Source organism: Somniosus microcephalus, chromosome 33, assembly GCF_052327205.1.
Source record: "Somniosus microcephalus isolate GS21.2 chromosome 33, FLI_Smic_1.0, whole genome shotgun sequence".
Classification (NCBI taxonomy): Eukaryota; Metazoa; Chordata; class Chondrichthyes; order Squaliformes; family Somniosidae; genus Somniosus; species Somniosus microcephalus.
This window is the reverse complement of record NC_141019.1, coordinates 32,951,901-32,964,858: the sequence shown is the minus strand read 5'-3', so window position 1 is coordinate 32,964,858 and position 12,958 is coordinate 32,951,901. Positions and strand designations below refer to the sequence as shown.

General features: G+C 43.8%; 2 protein-coding genes across 3 annotated transcripts in view; both read left to right on the top strand.

Moving 5' to 3' along the window:
- Nucleotides 1-7,572, top strand: part of nemp1 (nuclear envelope integral membrane protein 1) — a 50,456-nt gene extending 42,884 nt beyond the window's left edge. Inside the window, exons 8-9 of the mRNA XM_085972963.1 lie at nucleotides 2,636-2,809; nucleotides 4,980-7,572. Of these exons, the coding sequence (XP_085829089.1) occupies nucleotides 2,636-2,809; nucleotides 4,980-5,115 (310 nt within the window). The 3' untranslated portion in view covers nucleotides 5,116-7,572. The remainder of the gene's footprint in view (nucleotides 1-2,635; nucleotides 2,810-4,979) is intronic.
- A 3,165-nt stretch (nucleotides 7,573-10,737) lies between these two features.
- The window catches only part of dnajc14 (DnaJ (Hsp40) homolog, subfamily C, member 14), a 63,565-nt gene continuing 61,344 nt past the window's right edge, over nucleotides 10,738-12,958 (top strand). For both annotated transcript variants that reach the window (XM_085972960.1, XM_085972961.1), the window contains exon 1: nucleotides 10,738-11,238. The gene's annotated coding sequence lies outside the window, so the exon portion shown is untranslated. The remainder of the gene's footprint in view (nucleotides 11,239-12,958) is intronic.

The following is a 12,958-nucleotide window of genomic DNA, read 5'->3' as shown; positions in this document are numbered from 1 at the left end:
CCTTGACTCCCCTGTAGCTCAAATGTCTGTCTATCTCCGCCTTGAATATGTTCAATGACTCCGCCTCCACAGCTCTCTGGGGCAGAGAATTCCACAGATTCACGACCCTCTGAGAGAAGAAATTCCTCCTCATCTCAGTTTTAAATGGGCGACCCCTTATTCTGAAACTATGCCCCCTAGTTCTAGATTCCCCCACGAGGGGAAACCTCCTCTCAGAATCTACCTTGTCAAGCCCCCTCGGCATCTTATATGTTTCAATAAGATCACCCCTCATTCTTCTAAACTCCAATGAGCATAGGCTCGACCTTTCTTCATAAGACAACCCCCTTCATCTCAGGAATCGACCTCGTGAACCTTCTCTGAACTGCCTCCAATGCAAGTATATCCTTCCTTAAATAAGGAGACCAAAACTGTACGCAGTACTCCAGGTGTGGTCTCACCAATACCCTGTACAGTTGTAGCAGGCCTGCCCTATTTTTATACTCCATCCCCTTGCAATAAAGGCCAACATTCCATTTGCCTTCCAAATTACTTGCTGTACCTGCATGCTAACTTTTTGTGTTTGCGCAGTAACCTTTTATGTGGCACCTTATCAAATGCCTTCTGGAAATCCAAATACACTACATCTACTGGTTCCCCTTTATCCACCCTGCTCGTTACATCCTCAAAGAACTCCAGCAAATTTGTCAAAAGGAATGAATCTGTGGGAGTGTTGTGTAGCATGATGTTTACATATACACGGTTTGTGGAAACGTACAGATATGAACTGTTACAAGTCTCCCAACACACTTGTGCTTATCTTAAAAAGCAGCTTCCACTGGCAAACATGTATGATCTAAAACCTTATGGGATTTATCGTGCCTCAGGGTCAACTGTCTCCCTTTTGACTACTGGATACAGTGGGGGTGCCCAGGGTTACTCCTGATCTCTCAACATAGGCAGAAGAGCACCATGTTGCTGTAGTTCAAAGGCACTTGCTCATTCGGCAGTTTTCACAGCCCGGAGAGAATTGCTGTTGCTTTTTTAGTGTGTAACGTCCCAGACAGAGTTGTGTGTACTTGCTCAAAAGACACACATTCACTCTCTTGCAGAAGACAATGAACAGAAACCAGGTTAAATTCACCAATTTCGGCCTGGCTAAAATCTGGATGAAAAGCTCAAAACATAGAAATGTTTGAATTTGACACTGGACAGACCCTTTTTCTATTGCGCGGTTTCTGAGCCATTTGTTGGCGTAATGAGAGTTCTTGGCCCAAATATATCAAGGACTCAAAGTTCACACATGATCTGTATGAAAGTGGTTGTGTTATTAAAAGCTATTGACGGGGGACTGAGTGGATCAGAGGGTTAAAGCGGTGCACTACGGCTGAGCTTTGGGCCAGTCTGAAGGGATGAAAGTCTCCTCTTCACACGTACTAGTGCCTCAGGTGGATTATGGAACGACAAAGATGTGTTTGCTTTTCCAGCCCAAAGCTCCATCTCCATCACTAATTAATCATCCCTATCTGGAGAGCTGGCTGACAGAGATGAGCTGTTTATTCTGATGTGGCCTTTTAAACTGTGCCAAGAGTTTCATTGCTCCTGTATCAGACATGTGCTGTAATAGCACTGGTGTGGGTTTATACCAGCATCGAGCAGCTTCCAGGAACACACCTAGTGACTGTATAACTGGAAATGCTGCTTTCTATTTTTTTTAAAAAGCATGAAACTAAGACAGTAAATTGCACCCTGCATGCTGAGAATTCTTCCATGGGCATGCACACCCGGACCCTGCACTGATGCATTATTATGCAACAGCGATGCCCTGCTTGCATTGCTTACCCTATTGGTATTGTACCAGTGGGTACAATGTAACTGCAGCATTATGAAAGCAAAGTGGTGTGAGCACACCTCTTGGACACCTAGTGGTAGGTAGTAGACCTGGAAACAGTTTAATTGTCTGCCCTTGAGATTGTGTAGTGGATCCTGAATAGGGAACTTAAGAAATAATCTAAATTCCCATAAGGAACCAGGTCAATTGATCGAAAGGCTGATCTTTCGGATTGTCTGTTAAAGTAATTTTTTTTTATTCATGGGATGTGGACGTCACTAGCAAGGCCAGCATTTATTGCCCATCCCTAATTGCCCGCGAGAAGGTGGTGGTTCCGCCACCTTGAATACAACTGAGCGGCTTGCTAGGCCATTTCAGAGGGCAGTTAAGAGCCAACCTTCCCTAAAGGACATTACTGAACCAGATGGGTTTTTATGACAATCCGGTCGTTTCATGGTCACCATTACTGATACTAGCTTTTTACTCCAAATTTATTTTAATTAATTGAAATTAAATTCTCCAGCTGCCATGGTGGGATTTGGACTCCTCATTAGTCCAGGCCTCTGGATTACTAGTCCAGTTACATAACCAGTTTCCAACCTACACCGCCCCCCCCTGCTGCCATATATATCTTGCATATGTGATAAACTTGTACTCCTGAAATAAGGGGGTTTGGGGTACATATTGAAGAGGGGAAGAGAAGAGTTTCCAATGTGTTTTGACTCGTCGTGATGCGAGCCCTGGAACTGGAGAGAAGAAAAAACTCAAGTTCTGACTAAAAGTACACCGTGACCTTTCATACTTTTCTAAAAACTCTAATTTTAGGCAAGTGTTCAAACGAAGAGGCAAGCCAGAGCCCCGAAGGCTTCTAACTGAGGAGGAATATCAGAGGCAAGGAGAAGTAGAAACACACAAAGCCCTGGTCGAACTGCAAAATTACTGCAGCAGCCCTGAATTCAATGCGTGGAAAACAGTGTCCAGACTTTCAACACCAAAGAGGTAATGCTTGTGCACCATTTAAATCCTCTTGCACTTTCACTGTCTTCCTCCGCCCTCTGAGAAAACGGGCAAGCAGCCTGTTCCCAGGCCTTTGCCAGCACTGCCCTTGTGCTGGTAGTCAGGAGATGTGCAAGAGCAGCCTGGATAACTGGTTTTCCCATTCCACCTCCATTTAAGGAAGCACCCAGGCCTTGGTTTGTTACCTGCCCTTGGCCGTACAACCGAGGTCAGTAACTGGGTGTGTGCAGAAATTGCAGATAGTAACTGCACCTCTGTACTCTCTGTGGCTTAGCAGGTTGGAGCACATTAAGTTATGCAACAGCACTATGTCCAACTCCTAATTAAAACCCAGACAAGCCTGAAGGATGGAATTCGAAAGGGTGATCTGACCCATCGAGCCTGCTGCTTTCACAGACAATGTATGAGTTTGTGATGAACTCCCCCCAACTTATTCATTCTCCTGATGGATGTGGATAACCACCAGTAAAATATCCAAGAAGTTAACTCCTAAACAAGCATTCCAGTTATTGCTCAAGGCCATTGCTTGTCCTCTGCAGTATACACTTGGTGTATTGCCATGCTTCATGTTGGGGAGGTGCTACACCGTGAAGTGTGAAATCTGCAGTCTGAGAATATCTGGGAAGCCAGATTTTCAGAAAGAATTCACATTTCAACATCCCTCCGATACCATATTTGCAGAATGAAGGGCACAATGGCTGCCTGGGGTATTTACCATGTGCAACACATATTTAAATGCCATGTATATTGGAACAAAATCAAAAGAAGAGCATGTGGTGGCTGAGGTGTCAATTATTTTCTCCAATTTCTCCCCACATCAACAGCCCGGATGATCTGTTCCCAGGCGTCTGCGAATGCAGTTTTTGAAACTGTCCTTTAGGAGGTGGGTGAGAGTAGCCTTCGATGAGACTCTCTTTATTTTTTTCTCCTCTTTCCCTCTTTCTCTCCTCCCCCTCAAATACAGAAAGTCTCTTGCCTCTGCACAGTTGAGTGAGGAGCTCAGTATATGGGGTGGACTCACTGGCACTAGCTCACATTCTGTCACTCTGGTGCTGCATGCTGAAACCTATATTTTTGTCTTGGGAATTCACCAAAATATCTTAAAATATTTTCGTAGTAATTAAAATAAGATATTGGTGCTTGGAAATGGGATTTCTTTTTACTTGGGCCACCCAATTCCGGCATCACGGATGTTCATCTCAGGTAAGCATGGATCTGATGCAGAGTAAAGCTCCTTCTACTCTGCTCCAAGAATGGACATTAACCCCCCTGATCTCTCCCCCCCCCCCCCAACCAATTGTCCCAGTGTGAATCTTGCCTCTTCCCACACCAACCATCTTAGAGCTTTCTGAGCAAAGTTGTCAATTTGTGCCAAATTATGATAGTTTTGTGCAATGTATTTGATCCCACAAAGAACTTGGTTGAGTGCCCCAGACTCTTATTGTGACGAACTCTTAAGGAGTAGGTTACTTGGCTCCAAGCTAAAAGGCCAGCTGGTCTATTGCATCTCCCAGTTGCCCAATTGGAAAATGACTTGTGTATATAAAACAACGTGTGACCATTCGCAATGGTAAAGAGATGCTCCATTAATAGCTCAGTAGTTTGGTACTTGAGGCTAGGCACTGAAACATGGTCAAGCTCTGGCTTCAGAGAAGTTGTGGAAACTACAGCTTTAATCGAGAGGCCCATCATCAGGCTTTAGACAGGAAATGTCAGCCAGGGTTTCTGATTCTGGTCACTCTCCAGTGACATCTATTGGAAACGGTGTAGCTGTGGACATAAAATAAGAGGAAGATGGAGCTCGGCTGTGATGTGCCCCTCTGTTGAGCAGCCTGCTGACACACTATCTAGACTCGCAAAGTGAAGAGTGGCTGGTTGGATATCAGAGGCCTGTTGCCTATGGATCCATATCCCAGGAGTGGAGTTTTGATGACTCATGGATAAGGTGATTCTAGGGAGTAATTGATGCTCTTTCCAAAAATGTCAAAGTTTGTATTTTTAATAACTGCATGAAGTACAATATTTAGAAATGTTGGGAAAATGTTTGTGAGAAACAAACTGCTCGTCGTGGTTTAAAATAGCTTTTGAATGTGTCACTAGTTGTTGGGTTTGGGACATTGGTGTGACTGGGGGTCTCTCTCTCGTCCTGCAGATTTGCTGACTTTGTTGAAGGGGAATCTCACCTCAATCCCAACGAAATTGCTGTTCACGATCAAGAATACGAACTAGGTGGCATGTTTCTAGAGGACGAGATCTATGACACTGGTTTTTATGACGACGAAAATTGAGACTGGGCCTCGGATAGCAAATGTTCACCACACTGAGTGGGATTCGTGTATCGGAGACCAAGCCTTTCCATACAGGACGAAGCTGTTTACACTGCTTCTTGCTTGACTCGTCACCTGGATTATCGAAATGATCGAAAAGACATAACTATCGCATCAGTGCGCTCAGCAATTCATCCAGTTAAATGTGATCCGCATCTAGACTGGACTAGGAGTGCCGGGACTGATGTTGCATGTGCAGGGCAGTCCTGCACGCGAGGATCAAGTTTGCCAGAAGACTGCGGAAGGTGTGGTGTAGTGTCCGTAAATTCGGTCTCTTCTCAGGTGTTTGTTTTTAATGACTTTACTGACCAGTCCTTGATTTTTAAGAATTGGTCTTGCTAGTGCACTGCTTGGAATTCAGGGAAGCCAAGGAACAAATTACACTCTGTTTGCAAACAATAGTTGCTGCGATCTTCTGGGAGGAGGGAAAACATTAGAGATCTTTCTGCGGCCTAATTGAACTTGCAAAAACAACCGTTTACCTTCTTAATTTTTACCTTTTTTTGTCAACTAAATTTAGCTTCCATAAAATAAGTTTTACTTTAAAACTCTGGTACCACTACTGTTCTTTGTATCCAACCTTCCCACTGATAAATGGCAATAGTGCATAAATCTCAACGAGTTAAATAACTCTACACATACACTGAAGGCATATTTCAGGCTGCTCCGTTGTTTGCCATTTGATTTTTTTTTAATGAACTATTTACTATCCTTTTTTAAAGCTCCCTCCTCTGTACTGTGAACTCTATACTAAATATGCATCTTTGGTTGAGAATGTAAAGATTAACTGCAGAGCAGTGTTAAACCAGGTTGTATCTACTGTGACATCACCAAGTTCACAAGACTTTGGACTTTTTGTAATTTGTATCTATGCAAACAATGTGTCTCATCATCAAAACTCCTTTTTCAAAAGTGGAGCGATATACTGTAAGGAATTATGATTAGCATTGCTTTTTTCTGTCCTTTTTTGAGCAATTTTTATCTTAAAGGTTTAATCACATTGTTGGGAGTCCTGTCCTGGAAACGTTCCTGTGCCTGATGGTGCAAGGGGGCTGAATTTAATCAAAAAAGAATTACGGTGAATAATCTCTTGTCTTATAATCGTATCTCCCATTCTTAATCTAGCTCCAAAGCAAGTCCGGTTTAGTAACTCCTCAAAGCCTGTACTCCAACAGTGTTATCTGTTCTCACTGAACACTTGGGGGGAAATGTAGAAATGGCTGAAACCAAAAATAAAATGAACTATTATTCTTCATGGTGACACTCACTCTTTAAATCTGTGATTCAGAACAAGGTTACTTTTCCCAAATAGTTGGTATATTTTCCTTTATTTTCTGCTCCTTCAATCCGCTCTACACTTTGGCTTCAAGAGGTAAGAAAATCTGAGTGGAAATGGTTAAGACAAGCCCCTGTCCCGTACCTTAAACAGTATTACTAGAGGACATTCTCTTGCCTCTTGTTCCATTGTGAGGCACCCTCCTGCTTTAAAGGGAGAGTAAGTACTGCTGCTGCAAGCCAAAATTTTCACAATTTTAGGAATGACCAGAATTAACCATGTGACATGAGAAGTATTAAAAATCTCCCTTCATTGAATTGCAGTGCCATTGATATCTAGATTGTGAGGCTATCTGAGCTCATTGAGTTGCACTATTACCTTGAGGTAGCTGAGCAATGTGGAAATGCTTTGCACTGCCATGGTTTACATTGTTAAATGCCCTGGCCCTGAACTGGGAGTGGAATTGTGACCGAGGTGGGGTACCGCTGCTCACCTTAATGTGAGACACAGTGTTATGGAGCGTGGTCCTCACTTAAGCTACAGGTCACTTGAACAAATGTCATTCCGCTCTTGCCTCTGCTATCTACAACAAATGAAAGGAAGAGCTACTTTTCCAGGTTTGCCCATCAGTGTAATGGTGTATGCTGTGTGTTGTATAACTCTGAAATGTTCGTGTGGGTAACTAATGAAAATCGAATCGGCCAGTACTGTGGAGCATTGGCATGTGTTTGATGTCTGTTAGGGTGCATTTACTGATGCAGCTGTTCTCTACTGGTGGGCTCTGGAGCTGCTGTGTACTGGATGAGGAGCTCTGGCACTGCTATTGGTGTGTGCATCATAGAGGCTTTAATTACATTATTAAAATTCAGATGTAAAAGTAACTGGCAAAATCCATCTGGTTATTGCACGTCACAAGTATTGGCAATAATGTCCTGCCCCTAGCCAGTTTATCTCAACCAAATGGAGGTCAGTGGCACAAATTATATATTATATATATATATATGTGTGTGTGTGTTTTTTTTTAAATCTCTGTGAATATCCTTGCATTTTAATGTTGAGCACTGATTTCAGTGTTGGGAAAATGTTCTGGGATATTTTATTTTATTAATGTTTTGAATTGTAATAAACTATTACAGAAAATATCTTTGGTCCATTTATATCTTCCTATATTGGGGGGGGAGGGGTGTGGTTGGGAAGAGGAGGTGGTTTTCCCACTTATGTGGGGGAGGAGGAAGTTTCCTCCTTTTTAAGGTATTTTCATACATAATACTCAGGCATAAATGGTTTGCATGTTGGCCTTTATTGCAAGGGGGTTGGAGTATAAGAGTAAGGAAGTCTTGCTCCAATTGTGCAGGGCCTTGGTGAGGCCACACCTGGAGTACTGGGCACAGTTTTGGTCTTCTTATCTAAGGAAGGATATACTTGCCTTAGAGGCGGTGCAACGAAGGTTCACTAGATTGATTCCTGGGATGAGAGGGCTGTCCTATGATGAGAGATTGAGTAGACTGGGCCGATACTCTCTGGAGTTTAGAAGAATGAGCGGTGATCTCATTGAAACATACACGATTCTGAGGGGGATTGACAGGGTAGATGCTGAGGTTATTTCCCCTGGCTGGAGTGTCTAGAACGAGGGGTCACAGTCTCAGGATAAGGGGTAGACCATTTAGGACTGAGATGAGGAATTTCTTCACTCAGAGGGTTGTGAATCTTTGGAATTCTCTGCCCCAGAGGGCTGTGGATGCTGAGTCTGAGTATATTCAAGGCTGAGATAGATTTTTGGACTCTAGGGGAATCAAGGGATATGGAGATCGGGCAGGAAAGTGGAGTTGAGGTCGATGATCAGCCACGATTTCATTGAATGGCGGAGCAGGCTCGAGGGGCCGAATGGCCGACTACTCTTATTTCTTATGTTCTTCCGACAGTGACACAATTGACATTGAGAATTCTGGTGGACTGTTGGTGCACACTCCTGCACACTAAACATTGGTCTGCTCCAGACTTGCTGACCAAAGGTGGTTTGGGTGGTGCTTATAAGCTGGACACCAAGGTATAGCGCCAAAGACCAGAAGGGTGCAAGTTTGATCCCCAGTCTGCTAAATTCCCAATCCCAGCCATATTGTATGTGTTTGGGGCCCAGGAGCTAGTGCAGGTTTTAGACAAGCTAGAGCTTATGGAGGAGCAAGGAAAGTGTCAGTGTACAAAACTATGTGTATGAGGGTTTCAGCAGCAATGGGGATAGAAACATAACAGGAGTAGACTATTCAGCCCCTCAAACCTGTTCTGCCATTCAATTAGATTGTGGATGATCTGTACCTCCATTTACCTGCCTTTGCTCTATCTCCCTTGATACTCTTACCTAACAAAAATCTATCAACTTCAATTTCAATTGGCCCCCAGCATCCACAGCCTTTTGGGAGGACAGAGTTCCAGATTTCCACTACCCTTTGTGTGGAGAAAGTGCTTTCTGATTTCACTCCTAAATGGCCTAGATGTAATTTTAAGATTATGCCCCTTGTTCTGATTTCCCCACCAGTTGAAATAGCTTCTCTATATCTACTCTATTGAATCCTTTTATAATGTTGAATACCTCAGTTAGATCACCCCTTCTAGACTCAGTGGACAATAAGCCTAGTCTATGCAACCTGTCCTTATAACTTAACCCTTTAAGCCCTGGTATCATTCTGGTGAATCTGCACTGTACCCCTCCATGGCCAATATAGCCTTCCTGAGGTGTAGTGCCCAAAATTGAATGTAGTATTCCAGATAGGGTCTGGCCACTGCTCTATAACTGAAGCATCACTTCCTCCACTTTGTATTCCAGTCCCATTGAGATAAGTGCTAATATTCCATTAGCCTTTTCAATTACTGTTTGGTAGGGGTGGAGGATGGCAATATTTGTGATGGAAAGAATATAGGGTCTGCTGTAGGTGCCTACTTGAGTTCAGCAGCATCAGTCGCTCCCATAAGCAGTAAAGTGAAAATGTACAGAACAAGTTACGATCGGAGTCTTTCAGTTCAATCAGCACAGTTTATATTTGCGTAATGATACGACACATAGGGCACGCCTTGCTTTCCCACATCAGTGGATCATCTATCTTGATTTAAGCAGAATAATTCCTCTGTTCTAACAAAGGGTCATCGACCTGAAACATTAACTCTTTCTCTCTCCACGATGCTGCCTGACCTGAGTGTTTCCAGCATTTTCTGTTTCAGATTTCTAGCATTGCAGTATTTTGCTATTGTAACTCCTCTCCATCTCAGCTGTGGCTCAGTGGGTAGCACTCTCGCTTCTGAGTCCGAAGGTTGTGGGTTTAATTCCCACTCCAGGGATTTGAGTGCATAATCTAAAACTTGACACTCCAGTGCAGTCCTGTACTGTTGGAAGTGCCGTCTTTCAGATGAGACATTAAACCGAGGCCCCGTCTGCTCTCTCAGGTGGACATAAAGGATCCCATGGCACTCTTTTTTTCGAAGAGGAGCAGGGGAGTTTGTCCTGGCCAATATTTATCCCTCAACCATCATCACAATGTTTTTAAAAAAAAAAAAAAAAAAAAAATCTGGTGATGGTCGTGGAACCTTGCTGTATGCAAATTGACTGACTCATTTCCTACATTACAACAGTGACCACACTTCAAAAGTACTGAGGTTGTGAAAGGTGCTGTATAAATGCAGTCTTTTTTTCTTTACATCCTGTCCTATAGCCCAGAGCAAGACACCTCTGCAGTCTCCTATCTTTTCAACTTTGCTGCCTGGCTGCCTGCTTTGGTGTCTTTTTTTTTAAGTCTTGCTCTCTCTAAACCATACCTTAATTTTACATTTGTGTCATATAAAATTTTAGCTCGGTTAGCTGCTTTCTAATAGGATTTTGAAAAACTAAGGAAAGGCAAGGTTCACTGAAGTGTTTTTGCCAGTTTCTTTTGCCTACTTGTCGAAGTTTGTGCCATAGAATGAGACGGCTGTAGTGGATGGGGATGAGAAGAGACTAGAGTTGGTGGGTGAGAGTTGTGCTCCAAGGACCAGGGTCAAATTCATGAGACGTGTCTTAGTTCGTTTTCTCTAGCTCCATCACGCCACTTAACGCGCAAAACATGTTTTTATTCATTCTCAGGATGTGGTTGTTGCTGGCAACGCCAGCATTTATTGCCCATCTCTAGTTGCCCTTGAGAAGGTGGTGGTAAGCCACCACCTTGAACCGCTGCAGTCTGTGTGGTAAAGGTACTCCTGCAGTGCTGTTAGGGAGGGAGTTCCAGGGTTTTGACCCAGCGACGATGAAGGAACGGCTGATATATTTCCAAGTCAGGATGGTGGGGCACTTGGAGGTGGTGGTGTTTCCATGCGCCTGCTGCCCTTGTCCTTCTAGGTGGAAGAGGTGGCGGGTTTGGGAGGTGCTGCCGAAGAAGCCTTGGGGAGTTGCTGTAGTGCATCTTGTAGATGGAACATAGTGCTGCTAAACCTTTCATTTTTAGTGGTAGCAAATAAAATTGGGGAAGTAAAGTGGAGTGGTGGAAACTAGTCCGCAGCTGGGATTAGCCAATGACCGCCACAGCGAGGCGGGCGCAGCGCCCCCCTCCCTTCGGTGCGCGGTGGCGTCACGGGCTGGAGCTGGCTTTGTTCTCGCGGATGACGCCTGTTCCGCTTCACACCGGAAATGGAAGTGGTATCCCGCCCCGCCGCTGTGAGAAAGTGGTTGAACGGGCGTTTGCTTGGAATAGAAACGGTGAAAGTCCCAATTCACCGCCGTCGACGGCAGGCAGGCTGCCGACGCCGTTTCCTTTATGCTGCGAGAGGAGCGGCGGCGGGCAGTCGAGGTGAGTTCCATGCCGTTACATTCTGAAAATCAAACCTGCTAACTGAATCCAAACAGAAACGGGGGGGAGGGGAGGGCGCGCGTCAATCTAACCCGAGCGCAGCTGTTACTGACGGCAAGAGGAGCCAATCACTGATGGCCATTCGCCCCCGGCCAAGAGTTCGAGCCAATGAGCGCGCAGAGGAGGCGGGACCTGTGCCAAGGGGAGGTTTCGTTTCTCTCACCATTGGGTTGTAAATATCCCAATTGCCAAAGGACCAGAATTTGTTTTCAACGTGTTTTCAAAAGCTAAGAATATAAATATCTTGGCATTAGAACAGATAAAATTTAAATCGACGTTTTTTTTGGAGCTGGTGATGTTACTGTAAATTAATTTAAAATACAAATGCAATTATTTATGTCGGTTCCTGTGTTCCGAAAACAGATTGGTTTCGTATTGCTGTAGTTTAAAATAAAATTTTACTGGAATTTGAAAGCTTATTAATCAATTTATTTGAAATTGGTTCAGTTGTTAACTAGGTGGGACTGTGTTTTATATTCAAAACATCGCAAAATTTTGGAGCCAAATGTAATATGAAGAAAACAGAATTAAGAAATAGGATAAACTGCTTATGTCATGAGCTAAAAAACATAATAACCCATTAGTGACACAATCGCTGCTGAAATGTTGAAGACATGACATAAATGCCAGATTCCACTACTGCTTTGTGTGTCACAGAGTTAAAACTTTGAAGATGTTAAAAATATACTAGGTGACTGGGAGATTGACCTATGAGTAAATTCGATTGTAAAACTGGTGATAAAGTACCCCTTGTAACGCTGCATACAAATCACCTATTTCTGCTCCATGTTCATGTTAACACTGATGGTCCCTGTGGTTTAAAACTGCACAAAGCTGTTACTATCTGAGCGAGTGGGGCTGAAGGAAGGTAAAGATATTTTCTGTAATAACAACAGAAAATGCTGGAAATACTCAGCAGGCCAGGCAGCATCTGTGGAGAGAGAAATTTTCTGTATGTTTGTTACGTAAATGTATCCATTATTCACAGAATCACAGAAACCCCACAGTGCAGATAGAGGCCATTTCGGCCCATCGAGCCTGCACCGACACATATCCCACCCGATCCCCGTAACCCCTATACCAACACATATCCCACCCTATCCCTGTAACCCCACGTATTTAATCCCCCTAACACTAAGGGTCAATTTATCATAGCCAATCAACCTAACTCGCACATCTTTGGACTGTGGGAGGAAACCGGAGCACCCGGAGGAAACCCACGCAAACACGGAGAGAATGTGCAAACTCCACACAGACAGTCGCCCGAGGCCGGATTCGAACCCGGGTCCCTGGCGCTGTTTATTAAAAAAAAACTAAACCTAACCTAATGGCAACAATGAAAATGAGCCTGTTCATACATTGGGTGTTTTCACCCTGTCAATTTGTGTTTTCGCACTCTGCCTTGTGCAGAAATGGTTACTGGCATGGTTATTACCTCCCCACCTCTCTGTACACACAGTTCCCATTTATGATTATTTAAATGCTGACTAGTGTTCAGAGACTTTATTGTGAGAAGCTGAACTGTTTGAATGCATTATTCCATCTTTGAGCTGCTTTGGAGAAGATGGGAGGTAGAAATGACATGGGTGATAGTGTGAAGGCAGCATTCTGTGATTGATGCTATTCTAGCTGATTTATTATTTTACACTTATGGTAACCG